Genomic DNA, 19,391 nt, shown 5'->3' with positions numbered 1-19,391 from the left:
GTCAACGCATTAAAGGGGCTGGCTGCTGGTGGGCTCTCTGCTGCTGGATATCAAGGTGCTGCCTCAGTTTCCTGGTACTTCCCCCGCCACCCAGGGCCAGGGCATGTGAGGCAGTCATCTTACACTGTCTTTACTCGGCCAGTGCCATTTCAAGGAAGTAGGCAAAACCCTTCTCTGCTACTTTGAGAAAATCATTAAATCTTTACTAAAAGAGCTCTGACTTCATGAATTAGGAATATTGTGAGCTTCTTGGAACAGAGACTTTTGAAAGCAGACTCGGCTCCGAAAAGAGGATGGTTCCTTTACCAGGTGGTTTATTCCACGACAAATGAGCCAGCTTCCCCAGAGCTGGCTACAAACGTGTAGCTTTTCTTTGCCAAGTTTGGTTAGGATTTCTCTTTGCCAGTCCAGAGTTATGTTGCAGAACCACAATGCATGTTTTCTTTGGAGATGAGTATCAACGTTTTCTTTATAAAGCTGCTATAAAAAGTTTTAAAAAGCATACAGCCCCCACTGACGGCAAGCCCGCCTCGAGCCCTCTGCCATGCCCCGTGTCCGCGACAAGACTCGCAGGCAGCCCAAGGGCTGCTCCGCCCACGTCCCTGAGCCAGCTCCATGCCAGCTCTGATTTCCTTCTCCACCTCCTCGTCTGGCCTTCGTCTGTGTTTTTGTGTACATGTCTGTCTCCATCCGGTGATAGGATTCAGGAGGTCCCAGTTGAGAGCTCAGCTCAGGCACTTAACTGGCAGTGTGACTGGAGTAAATAGCTTACTCTCTGTGCTTCCATTTCTTTTTCTATAAAATGAGGCGAGCTTACTCCATAGAATTATTATGAGGATTAAATGAGTTGCTACATGAGAAGTGCGTAAGCGTTACTTTGTAACCACTGCCGGCATTCCCCGTGGAGCCTGGCACATGGTAGGTGTCCAGTGAATGTCTGTCACATAATAAGAACAAGCATTGCCCTCTGTAAGAATTGCTCACAGCTAGTCGAAGAACTGGGGGCTAGGAAAGAGAGGGAAAGCATGTTCTTTTTCAGCATTTTGGGGAGTCTGTGTAAGGCACTTGGTGCTCAGGTGTGTGAAGACGAACCGTGCTTGGTTTTTTTGTCCACACCCGTCCGGGATCAGAGATTTGCTCAAGGGGCAGTAGGGGGGTGGGGGGCAAGCAGGTGTAATCTGCGGGAAGAGAGCCTATTACGGCGTGCATGAGGAGGGCAGAATTTCTCCTTCTGAACCTCATAATGCCAGTCACCTCACCTTTCCCAAGGCGTCTCTGAGGATGGACATGTTTTAAAGACTTGAGCTGACATCACTGCATCTTGAAACATAATTGAACGGCTGGTACAAGTGGGTACTTGCACTGGGCCCGGGTCACCCACATCTCTATGGAAACATATGCTTGCTTTCAGAAGCAGAGCCTTCCAGGAGCCAGCATCGGGTCACTTCTAGAAAAAGGCATTTATTTATATTCTCAAGCCGTCAGAACCCTATGAAATGAAATAATTTCACATTAAAGAGAAAAATCATGCCACAGCTGAATGCTAATAAAGCCTGCCACACGCCCACCCCATGTGCTTGCAGAGCCTGGGATCTGCTGCATTGATTTTAGTTGCCCTCTGCTCTTTTGCTTCCATTTGCATTCTGCTGCCTGGGGGAGGTGGTTTGGCACTCTATGCAAAAATGGTTAATCTTCATTCATACGCATTTGCCAGTACTAAAATGGAAAATTCAAAGCTGGGCCTGCCATAGAGTGTGCTTTGTGCTTTGTGCTCTCTGCTGCCTATGCGTGCAGCATATACAAGGGTGGACAATTTGGAGGACTCTGCCTCTACTCCAGTGCTGGGCTGTTGAGTGAAGACGTTCTCCCGGAGAGGTCTGGAACTGGCATCAGCAGCACATCTTGCCCTAGATGCGCTCAAGTGATATTCTAAGTGATTGGAAGCTTTTATCTGCCTCTGGAAGCAGGCCTTTTCAAATAAGTATCGACTGCTAATGACCTGTTTAAATAAAACATTCAATTTTCTTTCTTCTCCCCACAAAGAACTTCGTAGGCAGCGACATTTCTAAACCAAAGGCTAACCCTGCCTTTCAAAAGAGGCAGAGCCTGGGCTTTTAAATGTGAAATTTTTTCTGACATTTGCCCTTAAAATGCTTTTCAGCCAAGTTGTTCTAACAGTGAGTTTAGTACATTGAAGTGTCTTTGAATAAAAATGCAACCTTGAGGTGTTTTTTTCCCTCCAAATTAAACAAAAAAATCTAGGTAAGTATCTTTATATGAAATTCATATTTCAGTCACCATTCTCTGTTTCATTGTTTATGTGTCCTCATTCCTAATAATTAAAGCAGCTTTCCTCTGAGGAACAAGGCACTGCACAAGAATTTTTATTAAACTGTGGGAATTAAACCAGGGAAGAAAGAGCTAAAGCACTTGGAATAGAAGAGAGCTCGGTAATTACAACACCAGATAAGGAACAGCAAAGGACTGAGGGAAAGGGAAGACAGCACAAAACAGAAGAGAAGGATTAGGCAATGGGAGAGTCAAGCCACAGAAGTCCTATGTCATGTGCCATTTAGACGAAGTCCCGGTTTTGTTGAAGGAACACTGTTTCCCTCCTCAGCAGACGTGCAGGTACCCCTGGTTGTGTTGGGGGACTGGACAGTTAGTCCCTGCCCAGTTTAAAGGTGATCTTTTCAGGGAAACAGCCTAGTACATTGCAATGGCACCCACGCCTTTTATTTTTTTAAGGTGTATTTTCAACTTTCTGCCGCCTTACTTGTTGAACGTTCCCATCACTCCCAGGGCCCTTCCACACGTGTAGTCCTGAGAGCTTAAGAGGACCACAGAGGTCATTCTCTGAAGGATAGAGACTATGCTGCCCCAAAATATGACTGTAGGAGTTCAGGACTTGCTGCCAAACTATGCCCCTTTGACCTATTGACTTTTGTGGGCTATAGGCGCTTGAAAAACAGCAAATGCAGGGAGAGGCAGTGTCTGAACTCCTCTTGGTCAGTTTTGTCAACCAGGTAGGACTGTTGACTCCCGTCCTAGGAGAGGAGCCTAGAAGTTGACACCACACTCCGACACACTTTGTCATGAACTATCGTCCCTCTCATCTCTCCTAAAAATCTTTTGCTCTCCCCTGAGAGGCCTACACCCCTCCTCCCCTTTCCCTGTTAAGATGGTATTTAATTCTGAATTCTAAGCCCCGTTGGGAGCTTCCTCCCTTTTCCCTCGGTATCTCCTGTGTAGACAGGAGGTACACACGTTAATAAACTTCTGTTCGTTTTTCTCTTGTTAATCTGTCTTTTATTACAGAGGGTTGTCAGGTAAGAACTCAGAAGGGCATAGGTAAAATTATTTTTCTTCCCCTGCAACTCCAGCGTCTTATTCTGTAGCAGGAGACCTGAGGCCCTCATGCTATACGGTGACACTCCAGAACTTTCTTCAGATGTCCATCAGGATGTGGTGCCCCACATAGACAGATCTAGTCAAAACTTACCTGACCTCTTTCTCGTTCTCTCATAGCACTGCTCTCTGCTAAGGACCCATTGATGGCAGTAGAGAAGGAAATAAATTAATCTGTTGTATTCTGCCTTCTTCCAGAGGTAAACCGAGTAAAAATGCAGATGTCTCTTAAGTTTATACAGGTTAGGAGCTGGCACTCTAGGAGACTGGTGGACACTCTGTTTTGACTGAGTCTTTTTGCTGCTCCCGCCAATCACATTGAGTAATTGACTACCTACCCACAAGATCAGTCTTGATTCTTCCTCTCTGAGACAGCCATGAGAAGAAGTCTCAGGAGTACCCACGTGATCACAGCACTGTCTGGGCTGTACCAGAGTCAGACACATGGACACTTTAATTATTTTAATCTAGAAAGAAGAAGCAGTTAAACCTCAGGCCCTGGAATGTCATGGAGCCCCTGGGCAGCATCGAAGAGCCAAGGAAGCACTTTGTTGGCTCAGGGCCAGCTAAACGCAGCTTTCTACACTCTCATCTGAGGTAGGAAGCTGCAGGGAAACAGCCATCTCTTTATAACAAGTATATTCCTGTCCGTTCCTGTGTGAGTTTAGTGGTTTTGCTCTGCAGTGTGTATGCCCTGCGTAGGCACAAGGCCTACCTCACCTGCCTGTCCCGCTTGAGAAGGCAATGCCTGGGATGGGTTCCGTTCTCCCTGCAGAATTCTTGCTGCAGTTCATATACAGTGAGCCCCATGACTTGTTTACGATGGTTTTGAGGTGCCATAAGCACACTGGCTGTGGGCTCCAGAGTCAGACTGCCCCCAGGGTTGAGTCCTGGGCCTGCTATTTACTCTGCGACCCTGGCTTAATTACTGAATTTCTGTGCCTCAGCATTCACATGGATAAAACGGGGGATAATCATAATTTCTATTTTATAGGGGGAGGGTTAACTGAAAAAAATGTTGAGCACTTAACAGAGTGCCTGGCATTATAAATGCTCCATAAGCGTGTTAATTATTATTAATAAATGTTGGTGGAAAGATCATTCTTTAATGTAATCTGTGGGAAACTGGCCCCCCATTTATCTATATAGGCTTCTATAAGAATCTATGTGTGTGTATAGTGGTTGAGATCCAGGAAGAGGCCCTTTCTTAATATTCCCAGGATGGAGACTTGAGAGTAGTTGTTCTCAAAGCTTAGAGACCCACTCAGCTGTGTGCATCGGAATGCCCCAGGGGCCGACGAAATGCTCACTGCTGAGCTGCCCCCACGCCAGAGCTTAGGCTTCAGTCTTGTCTAACGAGGGGCAGAAAATTGGCATTTCTAGCAAGTTCCTAGGTGACGCTGATACTACCCTTCTGGGAATCAAACTAAAAGCAGCTACTCCAGGACAGGACTTTCCAATAGAAACACAGTGTAAGCCACATAGGCCATTTAAAATTTTCTAGTAGTCACCTTTAAAAAAGTAAAAAGAAATGGGCGAAATTAATTTTAATGTTGTATTTTATGTAACCCCATATGTCAAATATTATCATCTCAACACATGATAGATCTGAAAAATATTGAGACGGTTTACATTCCTTTTTTGTTGTAAGTCTCTGAAATCAAGGATATATTTTACAGTCCCAGCACATTCCGGTTCAGCCCAGCCACATTCAGATCTGGCTTTGCATGAAAATGACCTGGAGAGTTGCTTTTCTCAGGCCTCAACCCCCTCATACCAATTGGCATTGGGTTCCAGAGCTCCCTATTTCTGAAAGCTCTCCAGTTGATTCTGATGATCAGCCAGAAAGTCAAGTTGATCCCCATCTTCTACGAACTTGCTCATCTTCCCTCTCTGTACCTTATTTGTCGGGATGTCCGCCATTTAATTATCTCCTTCAGCTACATTGTGATAATTTATGAAATACCCTATTAACAACTCCAATTATGCATTATGATCTTTATGCTTTTATAAATCATGGAAGAATTTTGCGTAAATGGCCTTGAAAAAATTGCTAAAATCATTATTTTAAAATTTTTCTTATGTATTACCTCTGGTTCCCTGAATCCATGTCAAGAAAAGTGATGTAGTACCTGAGAACAAGAAAGTGAATCTAAAAGCAGTAATAGGTTTCAGAGAAACAAAAGTGAAACTTCATTCCTGTCTACACAGTAACACACGAGGGAAACAGAGTCAGAAAGCAATTTGGCATTTCAAAACCTTGTTTTCACTTTTTATGTTGTATATGATTGCATAAGAATTAGAAATACATATATTTTTTAAACTCAGAGTTTGGTAACTGATTAGATTGACATATATATTGAATTTCACGATTTGTATTAATTAGAAATGCTGAAACATATTTGCCAGAGTAAGATCTTTGCATAATGAGTAGTTCAGTTTGATACAACTTTGCCCATGAAGTGACTAGTGGTAGCCATATTTGCGGATTATTAATTTTGCACTGGAGAAGTATATAGATGATATATGGGTGATAAATTGTGAAATTCTTTTCTTTGGGATTGATATCTTTTCCTAGTAAATTTTTTGACTATGGAATACACACACACACACATATATCTAGAACGAAGTAAGAGATTAATCTGTTATTTCATACATTTCAGTCAACAGTTTTCTTGATCTTTATTTTTCTCTAGGATATATATAAAACTTAAATGATTATGTATGTTTGTAATGTTATTACTGAAAGCTAAAGTACAACTTTAAGGAAAAAAATTTCAAGCAATACCTAAGCTATTGAAACGTTACGTCGGTATCAGAATTCTGGTTATTTTAATTTTATATTGATTGATTGATAGGCACAGAACACGTATTTATGGATTTGAATAATTGGGCTTCAGTAACTGGTCAGTTCTGAGAACACTCTTAAGTGATAGTAGGAATTAGAAACCAGATGTTTTGCCAAGAAGTCAGAGATCCCTGTACTTTTCTTCTGGATTTAAAGCTCTTTTGATCAAGGTATGTTAGGATATGGGCATCAGTCCTGTCCCATAATGATAAACTACCATGTGTGGTGACCAAGTGTGATGCAAGGGAAATAAGGAGGTCTGTTAGTCCCAAACCCCTGTCACTCACAGCATTAGAGGCCTCTCAGATTAGCTAAGGGGTCTGCAACTCTAAGTTGCCAAACTCTGGGCTTATTATTTTGGAGGAGGTGACAATATCCGTCCTAAAGGAGAAGTTCTTTAACTATCTAAGTTAAACAATTAAGGGATGCCTGGGCGGCTCAGTCATTAAGTGTCTGCCTTTGACTCAGGTCATGATTCCAGGGTCCTGGGATCGAGTCCTGCATTGGGTTCCTTGCTTAGCAGGGAGGCTGCTGCTCCCCCTGCTTGTGCTCTCTCTCTCTCTGACAAATAAATAAGTAAAATTTAAAAATAAGTTAAACAATTAAGATTCAGATCAAATTGATCAGACTGTCCAGATGGAGTTCATGGCAGAAAAGAGAATCCCAAAAGAATAGAGGCACAGCACAGTTTCATTTTTATAGGGGAGAGAAAGTCAGCTCAGGAAGGGTAAGGCGCGTATGATGGCATGCCACTGTGAGGTGTGCTTCGGAATAATCCAGAGGGGCTGGTGCCAAACTGAGGGTGTGGACATTTAACAAGGACCTTCAGCACACGGATGATCAACCTTGCCCTAACGTTTGTCCTTAGCGATAGAACTCAGTTTGACTGTCTAGCCATTTAAACTCTTAATTCTTCAAGGCAAACCAAATTTGTGTTCTATTTAGACTAATATCCTTCATCTAGTTTCCCTAACTGGAACTATAGCTGATTTCCCCATCTCTCTGTTATACGCCAGCCAGCAGAAAGCCTTGCTGTGGAGAGAGCATTCATTGGAATCCACCTGGAAGGTACAGCCTGTAGACACAGCACTCCACACAGGCAAGGAGGATTAAGAAAATAAGATGGGCAAAGAACAGCCCCTACCAATATCTTTATCCTATCCTTCCATCTGAGAAACCTATAATAGCCCCATTCCATCCTCAGAGCCAGCTTTTCCTTACACGCACACACACACACACACACACGCAAACATACACAAAATGTTGTAATTAATCCACTGGCACCACAACCAAAGAAGAGTCTTCTTGAGTTAGACTTTGAGGTCAAAGAGAAAGGGAATTGCCAAGAAAATATATATAAGTATATATATTAAGTAAAAGAAAGGTACATCTATATGTGTATATTTTTCATCTACAAATATAGTGCACCATTCAGTGCTGCCACCTCCTCAGATCTCAGAAATTTTCTGTCCTCAATGGAATTCTTCCCTGATTCCTCCATGGATTATAACACTCCAGCCTTAGAAAATGCTTCACACCCAAATCCTAGACATCAAAGCAAAACAAAAACAAAATGCTTTTTCTATCAGATTTCACATATCTATAATGGCAAGATTAGACGTGTCCAGAAGATTTAGCTAATGTAGTCTAATGAAAGGAGTTGTGGCTCACAGATCTATCCTAACAAATGACACTAAATCCAGCTGTCACCCTTGATCCTTCATAGTTCCATAGGTATAACCCGTATCCGCCCCTCCCCCACCCTTGTTTCCTTTCTCTCTCTCTCTCTCACACACACACACTGTCATGCGCAGAAAAATCCACGTGTATACAGTGTGTTTACATGCCAAAACTTCCATTTGAATAAGAAAATCAACCATCAGAAAATAATCCCATTCTCTGTTACTAGTAATTCTCAGAAGCAGCAAGAAATGAGAGGAAAATTCAGGTATTATTTGCCAGCTAGTATTTTTTTTTAAGATTATTTATTTGAGAGAGAGAGAAAGAGCGACAGTGCAGTGCAGGGGGAGGGGCAGAGAATCTCAGACTCCCTGCTGAGCTTGGAGCCAGACTCAGGACTCAATCTCATGCCCCTGAGATCACGACCTGAGCCGAAACCCAAAAGTGGGTCTAACTGACTGTGCCACCCAGGCCGCCCCCCTCCCCAGCTAGTATTATTTGCTTTCTGCCATATGCCAAGTCAGAGGATGTAGAATTTGCCATTTGGGACAGTTATTTAAATGGGAGCTGTATTCAGTGGCATGGACACTCTTTGCAGACAGAGCATATGGGAACGAGCTGTCTTACTGGGGATTGAGTTCTCCGAGTCTCTCCTGCTACTGTGCCCAAATGCATGTGTGAGTGGCATTATCATTTGGAAACTTATGAAAATGAAATCTTACTGTTTATATATCTGATAATACATAATAATATATCTATGTGGGTTTCCTATTTGAGTGGTAGTAGAGTTAAGATTACATATTGCCAAGCTTTCATCCTAAATCAACAAAAGATAATGGATCTGAATGTATGTTTTATTTAAGACCTAAATTTAAAACAAAATGGTGAGGAGAAATCAGAGAACTATTGCAAGTTATCCCTGAAATGTATCAACTCTAGAGACTCTCATTGTAGCATGAGTCAAAAAGAATCTTAGAGTTTCAGTGCTTCTTGCTTGACAAAAAGCGTTAAACATGCAAATAGGGAGTGTATCGATATCTTGGCCTATCCTGCTGCTAATTTCTGAACCAATCTGTTTGCCCATTTAAGTCATTTATGCTCTATTCCAAAAAGAGATTGAAACTATTAAAGACTTAAGTTCTGTCTTCCATAATAATGGTGAAAGATTTAGACCAGATGAGAAGAAAGAAAATACCACCACTTCTTATTAAGAATAGAGATCTTCCCTGAGTGGGTCACTTCACAGAGAAGATTGGACACCAGAGGTAGAAAACCTAAAGAATTTAGGGAGACAGAAAGATTATAGGCAACTTTAACACTCCATTTGATAGAGGTCATGAATTTATAGTCATTAAAATTGTGGTGAAGGAATATATATGCCTTGATCTGGAAGGATGGTCATATGTGAAAAAGCCAGTTTAAAAAGTTATGTACAGTGTTTCTTATGTTTAAATCTGGAATCATTTATTCTGTTTTTTCCTCGAGAGCTTTGGTATAGTTATGTATATGCAGGAAAGACTCATTAAATGTTTGTTATATTAACTAGAGGCAAATAAGAGTTTTGGGATAGCAAGGATTGGGATGACAATGCCCAGTTAAAATAGGTATGCTTTTCCTCCTCTCACTGTTTTTGACCACCTTTCTTTTACTTAATAAGAAACACAGTTTGGGTGCACACCCATCTGCCTTTGTCATTTTTCATGTCAATACAGTATGAATAAAAGATTTTACATTGTCTTCTAGAGTTATCATAACATGCTTTTAGAACATATCTAAGACAAATGCTTAGCTTGAAAGTATTTTTACATTCTAAAATAGTATTTATGATTATGGCTGAATGAAATTGTTTACTATGTTGGGAGAGAGCATGAAAATAAACATTGAAAAATCAATTTTAAAACTTTAACCTTTTTTTCCTTCTTTATAGGGCTTATTCCACTAGAAGCAAGATGGCTGAACTCAATACACATGTGAATGTCAAGGAAAAGGTACGATATAGTTATATATTGGCTGTAGAAACTCCAAACTGAATAGTCTCTAGCTAGTAAAAATTCAGTTACAATGGAAGAAGGGAAAAATGGTTTTGGGGGGGGGCGCCTGGGTGGCTCAGTTGGTTAAGCGACTGCCTTCGGCTCGGGTCATGATCCTGGAGTCCCGGGATCGAGTCCCGCATCGGGCTCCCTGCTCAGCGGGGAGTCTGCCTCTCTCTCTGACCCTCCCCGCTCTCATGCTCTCTATCTCATTCTCTCTCTCAAATAAATAAATAAAATCTTTAAAAAAAATGGTTTGGGGGGATACATAGTAAGTTTGACACACTAGAAAACCACTCAACAGAAAGAATCAAAAGGAGCATTTGCTGAATGTATGTTAAGCATATTATATTCATTTTCTCACTTAATCTTGACCATAACCCCACGAAGTTAATAGTATTGTTCTTCTCATTTTACAGGGGGGAGAACTGAGACACCAAAAAGTTAAGTAATTAGTCTAAGTTCACATAGCTAGTGAGCTCCAGAGCTGGGATTTGAACCCAGGGAGTGCCATTGTACAGCTCATACTCTTAACCACCATGCTGGGTTACATCTGAGGGCTAGGCTATTATGTTACATCTCCAGAAATGGCCTCATATAGAGATGGCCACAGCATTATCTAGTGGTTTAACCTGTAACGTTTCTTTCAACAGGGATAGTTCATTACTCTGAAAATCCCGCCTTCTCATTATTTGTTGGGGGCTGATTACCCTTCAAAGCCCTTCCAAGTCTTGTCCTCCTCTGTGAAGTTTCCTCCCCTTGGGGTTTCAAAACCCCTCACTTCTTATATATACTACTTGCACTGTTAGCTCCTAATGATCATAAACCATAGACCATATGAGACCATGGAGATAAATTTGTCCGAGCCATTCATCTGGCACTGTGGAGACTGAGGCCCTACGAGAGATTTGTCCATAGTTGTACAGCAGAGTGGGAAGGCCTCTCCACCTTCCACAGGGCCACCTCCCACCTCCACTAGATTGTAAACTACTTGAGGGCAGGAGTTTGTCTTTCACGTCTTTGTTTCCTCACAGTACCTAAAACACAGAGTGAAGGATGGGAGCAGTAACATTTGTGGAGTCCCCACTTCTTTTCTTTCATTTGGCAAAGATGTATTGGACTCCTCCTTTTTGCCAAACACTGTTCTAGATGCTGGGATTATGGCGCTGAACATGTAGATGAGGTTCCTGCTCCCATGGAGCTTGCTTTCTAGGGCAGGGAAAAGGAGAGTCCATATTGAGACCATATAAATCCATTTCAGATAGTGGTACAATAAGGATGGCTAGGGGAGGGGGTACTTTAGGTGGGGCTGGTCAGGGCAGCCCTCTCAGAGGAGGTGACGCTTGAGCTGAGATGAAGACAACAGGAAAGAAACACCATGCAAAGAGCCAAGGGCAGAGCATTCCAGATAGAAAAGCAAAAGCTCTGAGGCGGGGCAATTTAATGTGTTTGGAGATCGAGTGGTCAGTGTTGCCAGAGTGTGGTGGGCAGAGGGATGGTAAGGGGACATGAGATCAGTGAGCACGGCGGGAGCCAGTGTTTGTAGAATAGTGGCTCTTCGCCTGTGTTCCTGGGCCTCCCCAGGATCCGTGGGTGGAATCCAGGGTTCCACAAACTGGCATAAAAAAAATACATTTTCATCTTCACTCGCATCTAGATGAAATTTAGCATCTCCTTCAATCATGAATGCAGGCAGAGGAAAAAAACCCACATTTGCAGCAGGAGTATCTGTGACTTTCACAACCAGAAGTCACAGATACTTTCAAATCAAATTACATTTGTTACAGATCTCCTAAAATGTTGTTTGTTCATCACTACTTCAGAATTACTATAGTTACTGGAACTGCCGCTACATCACGTTATTTGATGTTAGTAGAGGAGCACAGATATTACTGTGGCATAGTTTTTTATTTCAATATGAATGGTGGTTGCCTTTATAATCATATGTATTACATTTAAAACATTCTAAGAAAGACCTCGTAGGCTTCACCAGACTGCCAAAGAGGGTCTGTGCCCCAAAAGGTTTAGAATCTGAGATGGAGCCATGTAGGGCTTACTCAAAGGACAAAAGTTGCTGCTGAAAGGTTTTAGGCAGGAGCATGACTTGTGTGATTTTTTTTTTTTAACTTTTTTAAAGATTTTATTTACTTATTATTTGACACAGAGAGACACAGCGAGAGAGGGAACACAAGCAGGGGGAGTGGGAGACGGAGAAGCAGGCTTCCCGCAGAGCAGGGAGCCCGATGCGGGGCTCGATCCCAGGACCCTGGGATCATGACCTGAGCCGAAGGCAGACGCTTAACCGACTGAGCCACCCAGGTGCCCCTGTGCGATATTTTTTTTAGACCTCACCCTGCCTCCGCCAACTACTTGCTACCTATTTTATAGATCTTCATATTAAATAACATTCTGAGGACACGGAGGCTTAAAGTACAGTGACTTGGTCAAAGTCAGACTCTCAGGAAACGTGGAGGAGTAGGGATTCACACTCAGCTGTGTCTGATTCTAAAGCCTGGCCTCCTTCCACTGCACTTCTACATCCCAGTTTTCCACCAAAGTACCCCCAGGGCACAGAAGAACAAACCTGTGACCCCAGGTCTCTGAAAATGTGGCCAAAACCTTTTTCCACAACATACAGTTTATTTGGAGTCTTATGTGTTATAGAAATTGATGCAAATTTTTTAGTCATTGTATTCTGTAATATATTCCATATATCATTTTAATACAAGGTTGTTTTTACTTACTGAGAATTGAGCAAAGAAGAGCAGAAAGATGTGCCCCTTTTACATCAGGGCTTCACATTCTTTCTGACTCCTAGTCACATTCTTAGGTGAGACTGTGTTTTCCGGTTTGAGAAGTTGGGTCCAGCACCACAGTGCTGACCAAGGATTGGCCCCTTTCCAAGTGTCTGTTGATGGATGGATTGGACAGCTCCTAAAGTTGGGTTATGGGAAGGAAAAGCACTTTAAAGAATCCGAGTCATAGTAATTGATTCTTTGCCAAGCATGGCTAGTTGGACAGACCAATATGGTAGGCTCAGCAGAAAGAGTGTCTTATTCAAAACAGAGGTGGCATCCAGCCAGTAAGGGGAAGGAGGCTGATCCGTCAGCTCCCAGACCACAGAGGTTCAGTGTGAATGCTCCATGCATTGGCTTAGGCGCCACATCCATCCACTTGTCATGATCACTGTCATATATGCACAGGAAGATTAACAGTAGATGGTGTTTTTGCCATTGCGCTTCAGTGACTTATCAAAGCGCAGGCATTATTTTGAAAGAGGGTGATGTTTAAGTTGTAAATATTATCAATCTGCATGACAATGAAAGTAGAACTCCTCTAACTCAGTTAGTAAATTTCTATATCAAAAGGTTAATAGATTTCTCAACTCAATAAAATAAATCATAATAAACGACTGAAAATTCCGATCATTTATAATTTTACATTGATTTATTTTAGTACATTTATTTCCTTTAGTTATTAGCTTTTATGGCCTTTTTATGATTAGTTTGTTTCTCAATCTGTCACATGAGCAATGACATTTTAGTTCTGAAAATTAAGAATAATCACAACTGTTATGTTTTAAATTATCAATTACAAGCTTTTAGAGACCTGAGAACAGATCTGTGCAGTATTCTTGTAAATACCTAGCCAAGCACTGTGGGAAATTAATACTTAACAAAAGTCTTGTGATGAAATGAGCTCATCAGTTACCTCGAGTGGATCCACTGTTGGATGACTTGAAAAGGAGTAGGTACTTTGGTGAGGAAATCATTTCTGTCCTCGGGTAGCTTTTAGTCCAAAGGAGAAACTAAGAACTTAAGGTTTAATATCCAAGACAACGGAAATTTACAATTGACACTCTCTGTGGCTTTTTCATTTTAAAATATCTTTATATTAGTGGATTATAACTGTAAGGACTTAAATTGGAAGTATCTTGGACTCCAAATTCAGTCTCAATACGTCCTCTGAGATCTGACCCTGTCTTTCTTTACATCTGTTTATTGCCGCTTTCCCGCAGGCCCCCTTCAATGCCACCATCCTGACCTTGAATGGTCCTGCCTGTGGGCCTTTGCAAAGGCAGTTTACTCTATATGGGGGGTGTCCTCCTCAGGAACCTGGCCCTCATTCACCTCCCTTTCAGGAGCTCTTTCAGAGGAATATCTCCCTTGTTTTCCTTCCTGCCTCACCTGAATTCTCTTGCCCTCCTGTTCTCCTTTGAGCATCTGCTTTCTGCACCAAAACCATTATTCAGATTGTGATTGTTAGTTGTCATCTGCCCATGCGAGACTATGTGCTCCTTGGGGGCAGGGATTGGGCCTCTCTTATCTTCATATTCTTGGTTTTGACACATAGTTGACCCCCAAATACAATTGGGTAAATGAATGGATAATGAATGAATGAACATGCCTACTTGAATAGGTAAGCTCTTTAGAGACTACATTTCCCATTCACGATATTTTGCAAAATCCCGAGCCTTCTGGAAAACAAATATAGGCTAATGGAATTGTCATCTTATTTTAGTACTCTTTGCTGTTAAATAAAGCAAAGCAAGTTTTAAATTGCTTCTTAAAACAGAAAGTAGGGTTACATAGGTTGACTACTTTGTAGTTCTGCAAAAAAGCAGCATCTTTATAAGATGATTATCAAATATAGGTGACCTCAGGAAGGTTTCACCATAACAACTGAGGTCCTTTGCTGAGTAAAACTAGTCATATCCTGATGTACCAAAAAAAAAAAAAAAGAAGAAGAAAAATCTCCACATCTCACTTTGTTAAGGAAAGATACCAGAACAAAATCTTTACACTAATCAGGGACCTTATATTTTGGACATACTCACTTTTTACAACTCCTTTCTAAATGACATATTTTTTAAGAAGTTCAAACTAGAAGGGCATCTGGCTGGCTCGGTCGGTTAAGCATCTGCCTTTGGCTCAGGTCATGATCTCAGCGTCCTGGGATCAAGCCCCACATGGACTCACTGCTCAGTGGGGAGTCTGCTTCTTCATCTCCCTCTGCCCCTCCCCCTGCTTGTGTGATCTCTTTTTCTCTCTCTCTCAAATAAATAAATAAAATCTTTTAAAAATAATGATAATAAAAAAAGAAGTTCAGTACTAGAAACTCATGGATGAATTAAGGATAGGGTCTCAGCAGTGACTATTATATTATTTCTCACGTAAAACACTAGATTGTCAAGCTAATTTATGAAAGTTTATATGTAATTCTCAACTAAAAAAATTATTAGAACAGGCATAGACAAAATAAAATTTTTAGTCAGCTATTTTCATGCATTATTATAAATCAGTTTAAATAGAATACAATTCTATTATCGAAAGCAGAGGGGATACTTGCTTATAAAATGGGGTTACAAAATAATACTTGTTGACTGTCCAGGTATGGACTGATAACTAATTCTAACAAAGAGTGATCCCTAAGCAACCTGAGGAAACCTTGTATGCTTAGGAAGTGATCTCCAGTGAGGTAAGGTCATGGAGTTCGGAGACAGAGGCAGAGATTATCGGCCCCCCAGTTACTAACAGTCTGGAACAAGTCACCTAACTTTTCTGGGCCTCAGTTTCCTAATCTGTAGATTGGACATGGTAATAATACCACCTAACAGAGTCAGCAAATACAATAATAAATTGAGCTTTATGAGCTCTTAATTATGTAAACTCTAAAAGATCTGAGGGGAGCTCATCTATTTATTTTATAACTTAAAAAATGGAAAAGGAGCTCTAGTTAACATTTTTGTTTGGAACTCAAAATACAAATTTACATAGAACCGAGATTAGAAAAAAATAAAATAAATAAAAAGCCCAAATGAGAAAAAGAACATAAAACTGGACTTGACTTTTTCAAACAAAAATTTCATAGCTATTGCTGAGCCTCACAAAAAATAAGTGAGGCTTGGAAAACAGAATGATATGGAAATGGGGAAGCTTAATCTAGAATATCCTTGCTGACCTGTACCACTTATTTTGAATAGCTTTTAGAGCTGTTAAAGTCATGGAGGTAAATTGGGTTGTAAACAATAATCATAGTCATTAAAGTGAAGAAGGAAGACTAGAAAAGGGGAGAAGAGCCTCTAGTCCACTGTGAGGACAGAGAGGGGTCATTTCTACAGATGACGGAGATAAACTGTGTGTCCTAGAGTCTGTCCTTACCAGGTGGGCAGATGTCCCATTTTATTTTTTTTTTCCTGTAACTATCTTGATCTGTGTTTTACAGTGTAGTGAAATATAGTTCAAGTCTTTATGTGAGGTGGGGAATGGTTGGAAAAATCCAAGTATCTGATTAAAGAAATTTTAGCAAGATCAGAGCATCTGTAAAATATTAACTTCATTTAACAGAGAACTCATTTCATAGGATGTGGGACAGTTTTAATGATATGCTATTGTGTTTGTTTGTTTGTTTGTTTAATTCCAGTATAGTTAACATACAGTGTTATATTAGTTTCAGGTGTATGATACATAGTTGTTTTTTTTTTTTTAAAGATTTTATTTATTTATTTGAGACAGAGAGAATGAGAGAGAGCATGAGAGGGAGGAGGGTCAGAGGGAGAAGCAGACTCCCTGCCGAGCAGGGAGCCCGATGCGGGACTCGATCCCAGGACTCCAGGATCATGACCTGAGCCGAAGGCAGTCGCTTAACCAACTGAGCCACCCAGGCGCCCCGATACATAGTTGTTTTTAAAGACCAAATCATGCAAGCTTTGGGGCAAATCTTAATTTCATAATTTTGTAGGGATGTGCAGATCAACTGAGCCCAGTCCTTGGACTCAAATAGCAAAACACAAACGGCTTTCAGGTTTCACCATGGACAGGTTCTTGTCATCATTTTCTCATAGGAAAGGGTCATTAAATTTCCCTTTCAAAGAAAGGAGAAACATTGACAATAGTTATTGCCTAATGCTTATGTACAGAACTGCTGTTATTGTTGCTTGGCAACTAGAAGAGATTTGACAGGGAGTCTAAAGGAACTGAATGAATAAATGGAAATGTCAGCATCAGTTTCAGGGGATAAGAAGAAATTTACTATTGCAGGATTAGCATCACATTGCTTTTTCCGAGCTACATGATTGGAATTCACAGTGTTTCTGTTCTGCTTCTCTTGTCCCCCCTCCTTCCAGCCTTTTGCTGGAAAAGGAGCCCCTCTTGCACTATGGCTGAGAGATGTATGTAACATAGATGGTTAATGCTAAAGTATACAGGAGCACGCCAAAAACGAAAACCCTTTGGCAGCAAGGGAAAAGTTACCTCTATTGGCAATCCCTTGGAATTTATGGGCACTTCACCAATATTCTAGTTGTTTCTCACAATGATCCTTCGTATTAAATTATCCAGTTGATACAGATTTTAAAAAATGACAAGGCTACAGTGGTTTCTTCTCTTCTGACCTTGAGCACTAAAAATCTGTCCAGATATATTAGATTAGATTAGATTAGATTAGATTAGATAGATTCAGCACTTAAAAGTATGCTGCTTATGTTATTATCGAAGCCACTCTTTGTCTGTAAGTCCTTCCTCTACAACTTGATTACTTGCTCCTTATAAACACAAATGGACTTTTAAATTAGTTGTGTATTCAGGGGCTCCTGTAATAGTAATATCATAAACTTTATGTCCCTGAAATATTTGTTAATCAATATTTAGCTAAATAACTGAGCCAAGATTCTGTAATGGTGGTTCTCAGCTATTAAGAAGAAGGGAGGAGGGAGTGGCCATGCCCCCCTGGTTTGGGGCAAGCATTGGAAAGTCAGTAGGGAAAGACAGAAGTAATTAGAAGAAGCTTATTTGTGTTCATTTGAGTCCTCCAAGAAGCAGATGCCAGCATGGGATTAGATGAGCAAGAGATTTCTTGGGGCTCGGGGCAGTGAGGGAGTGCTTGTAAAAGAGAAGGGAGAGGAAGCCTGAGCAAGCAGGGAGAGTCTACAAACTTCCATGCAGGTCTGGTGTCTTTGAAAGAGAGGGAGAAGAAAGGAAAGGAAAAGCCCAGTAGGAAGAGTCTGAGCTTGGAGTGCAGTTTTAAGGACGTTTCCGATGATGGGGAGTCCTGGGGCCAAACCTGCCCACTGGGTAAGCCCCGCATCCCTTAGAAATGAACTTCCACTACTGCCTGCCACACAGTCACTGGCTGGGAGCATCCTGTGGGGAGTGTGGCTTGGGTTCTGTTCGCCTTCCCGCAGCGAGAAATTTCCATAGCATCACGATATTCTAGAGTATAACAACATTTTATAATAAAAAAGAAAACTGAAATACCTATTTTGAAATTCACTCACTTAAGAGAAAAGCATGAGATTTATATATTCATTGAAGAGAATTAATAAAAAGTTTGAGAACTACTGTTAATTAGTAAATTAACATGCAAACTCCAGGATTTCCCCTCCCTTAGCCAGCTGAGCCATACTGCCACTAGGATAGGGAGTATTAACTTCTCCAGCAAATAATAATTTGGGGGTCCTATTTTCTATTAAAAATATACTCTATTTCTAATCACATGTAAGGAAACAAAACATGTTAATTCTGCTGAAAAACCGTGTATCCTTTGGTAGAAACCTCTCTGGACTTCAGTTTCTTTATCTGCCAAATGAGGGAATTCATGCAGAGGATTTCCAAATCCTTTCCAACTCTAATGTTGGATAAATTCATGGTCTTTTCCACCTTAGAGGTGTCTTACAAGACCGACAAAATGGACTGCGTCACGGGTCGGAGAGCCTGGAGGCAGTCTTAGCTCTGATAGAAATGAGCTGCCTCAGTTCAAGTGTAGGACATAACCTCTCTGTACTCAGTTTCTTGTAACATCAAAAAATTTGATTAAACCAGCTCTAAAGTCCATTTATGGTTCACTGGTAGGGCATTTCTGATGTCATCCTGTGTGCGGACCCTTCAGAGCTCTGCTCCTCAATCCTTGAAGATAACTATCGTAAAAAAAAGTATTGAAATGATGATGGGGATCAATTGCATAACCGAAAGCTAACATTTTTTCTTTTACTGTGGTAAGAACATTTGGCGTGAGATCTACCCTCTTTAAGTGTACAATGCATTATTAACCATAGGCACAGTGTCACCCAGCACATCCCTAGAATTTAATCATCTTGCACAACCAAAACCTTCTACCCACTGAAAAGCAACGTCCCATTCTCTTTTCCCCCAGACTCTGGCAAGCCCTGTTCTTACTCTCTGCTTCTGTACGAGTTTGACTGTTTGTTTAGAGACCTCATATGAGTGGATTCATGCCGCATTCTTCCTGTGTCTGGCTTATTTCACTTAGCAGAATGTCCTCAGAGTTCATCCATGTGGTCACATAGGACAGGATTTCCTTCTCTTTTTTTTTAAGGCTGAAGAGTATTCCATTGTATGTACATACTGCATTTCTTTATCCACTTATCCATCAATGGGCATTTGTTAGTGTTGGGCTTTTTTATTGGC

The 19,391-nt window shown here is 41.1% G+C and overlaps 1 protein-coding gene across 5 annotated transcripts in view; it reads left to right on the top strand.

The window, feature by feature from the left end:
- Positions 1–19,391, top strand: part of SPATS2L (spermatogenesis associated serine rich 2 like) — a 165,354-nt gene that overhangs the window by 71,106 nt on the left and 74,857 nt on the right. For 3 of the 5 annotated variants that reach the window (XM_035007444.1, XM_035007440.1, XM_035007441.1), the window contains 2 exons: positions 3,880–4,005; positions 9,864–9,924. In XM_035007444.1, the coding sequence (XP_034863335.1) occupies positions 3,917–4,005; positions 9,864–9,924 (150 nt within the window). In that variant the 5' untranslated portion in view covers positions 3,880–3,916. The remainder of the gene's footprint in view (positions 1–3,879; positions 4,006–9,863; positions 9,925–19,391) is intronic. The other 2 variants (XM_035007439.1, XM_035007443.1) reach the window with 1 other exon arrangement.

This window comes from Mirounga leonina, unplaced genomic scaffold (assembly GCF_011800145.1).
Source record: "Mirounga leonina isolate KUSES-001 unplaced genomic scaffold, KU_Mleo_1.0 Mir_151, whole genome shotgun sequence".
NCBI lineage: Eukaryota > Metazoa > Chordata > Mammalia > Carnivora > Phocidae > Mirounga > Mirounga leonina.
This window is presented reverse-complemented; position numbering and strand designations above follow the sequence as displayed.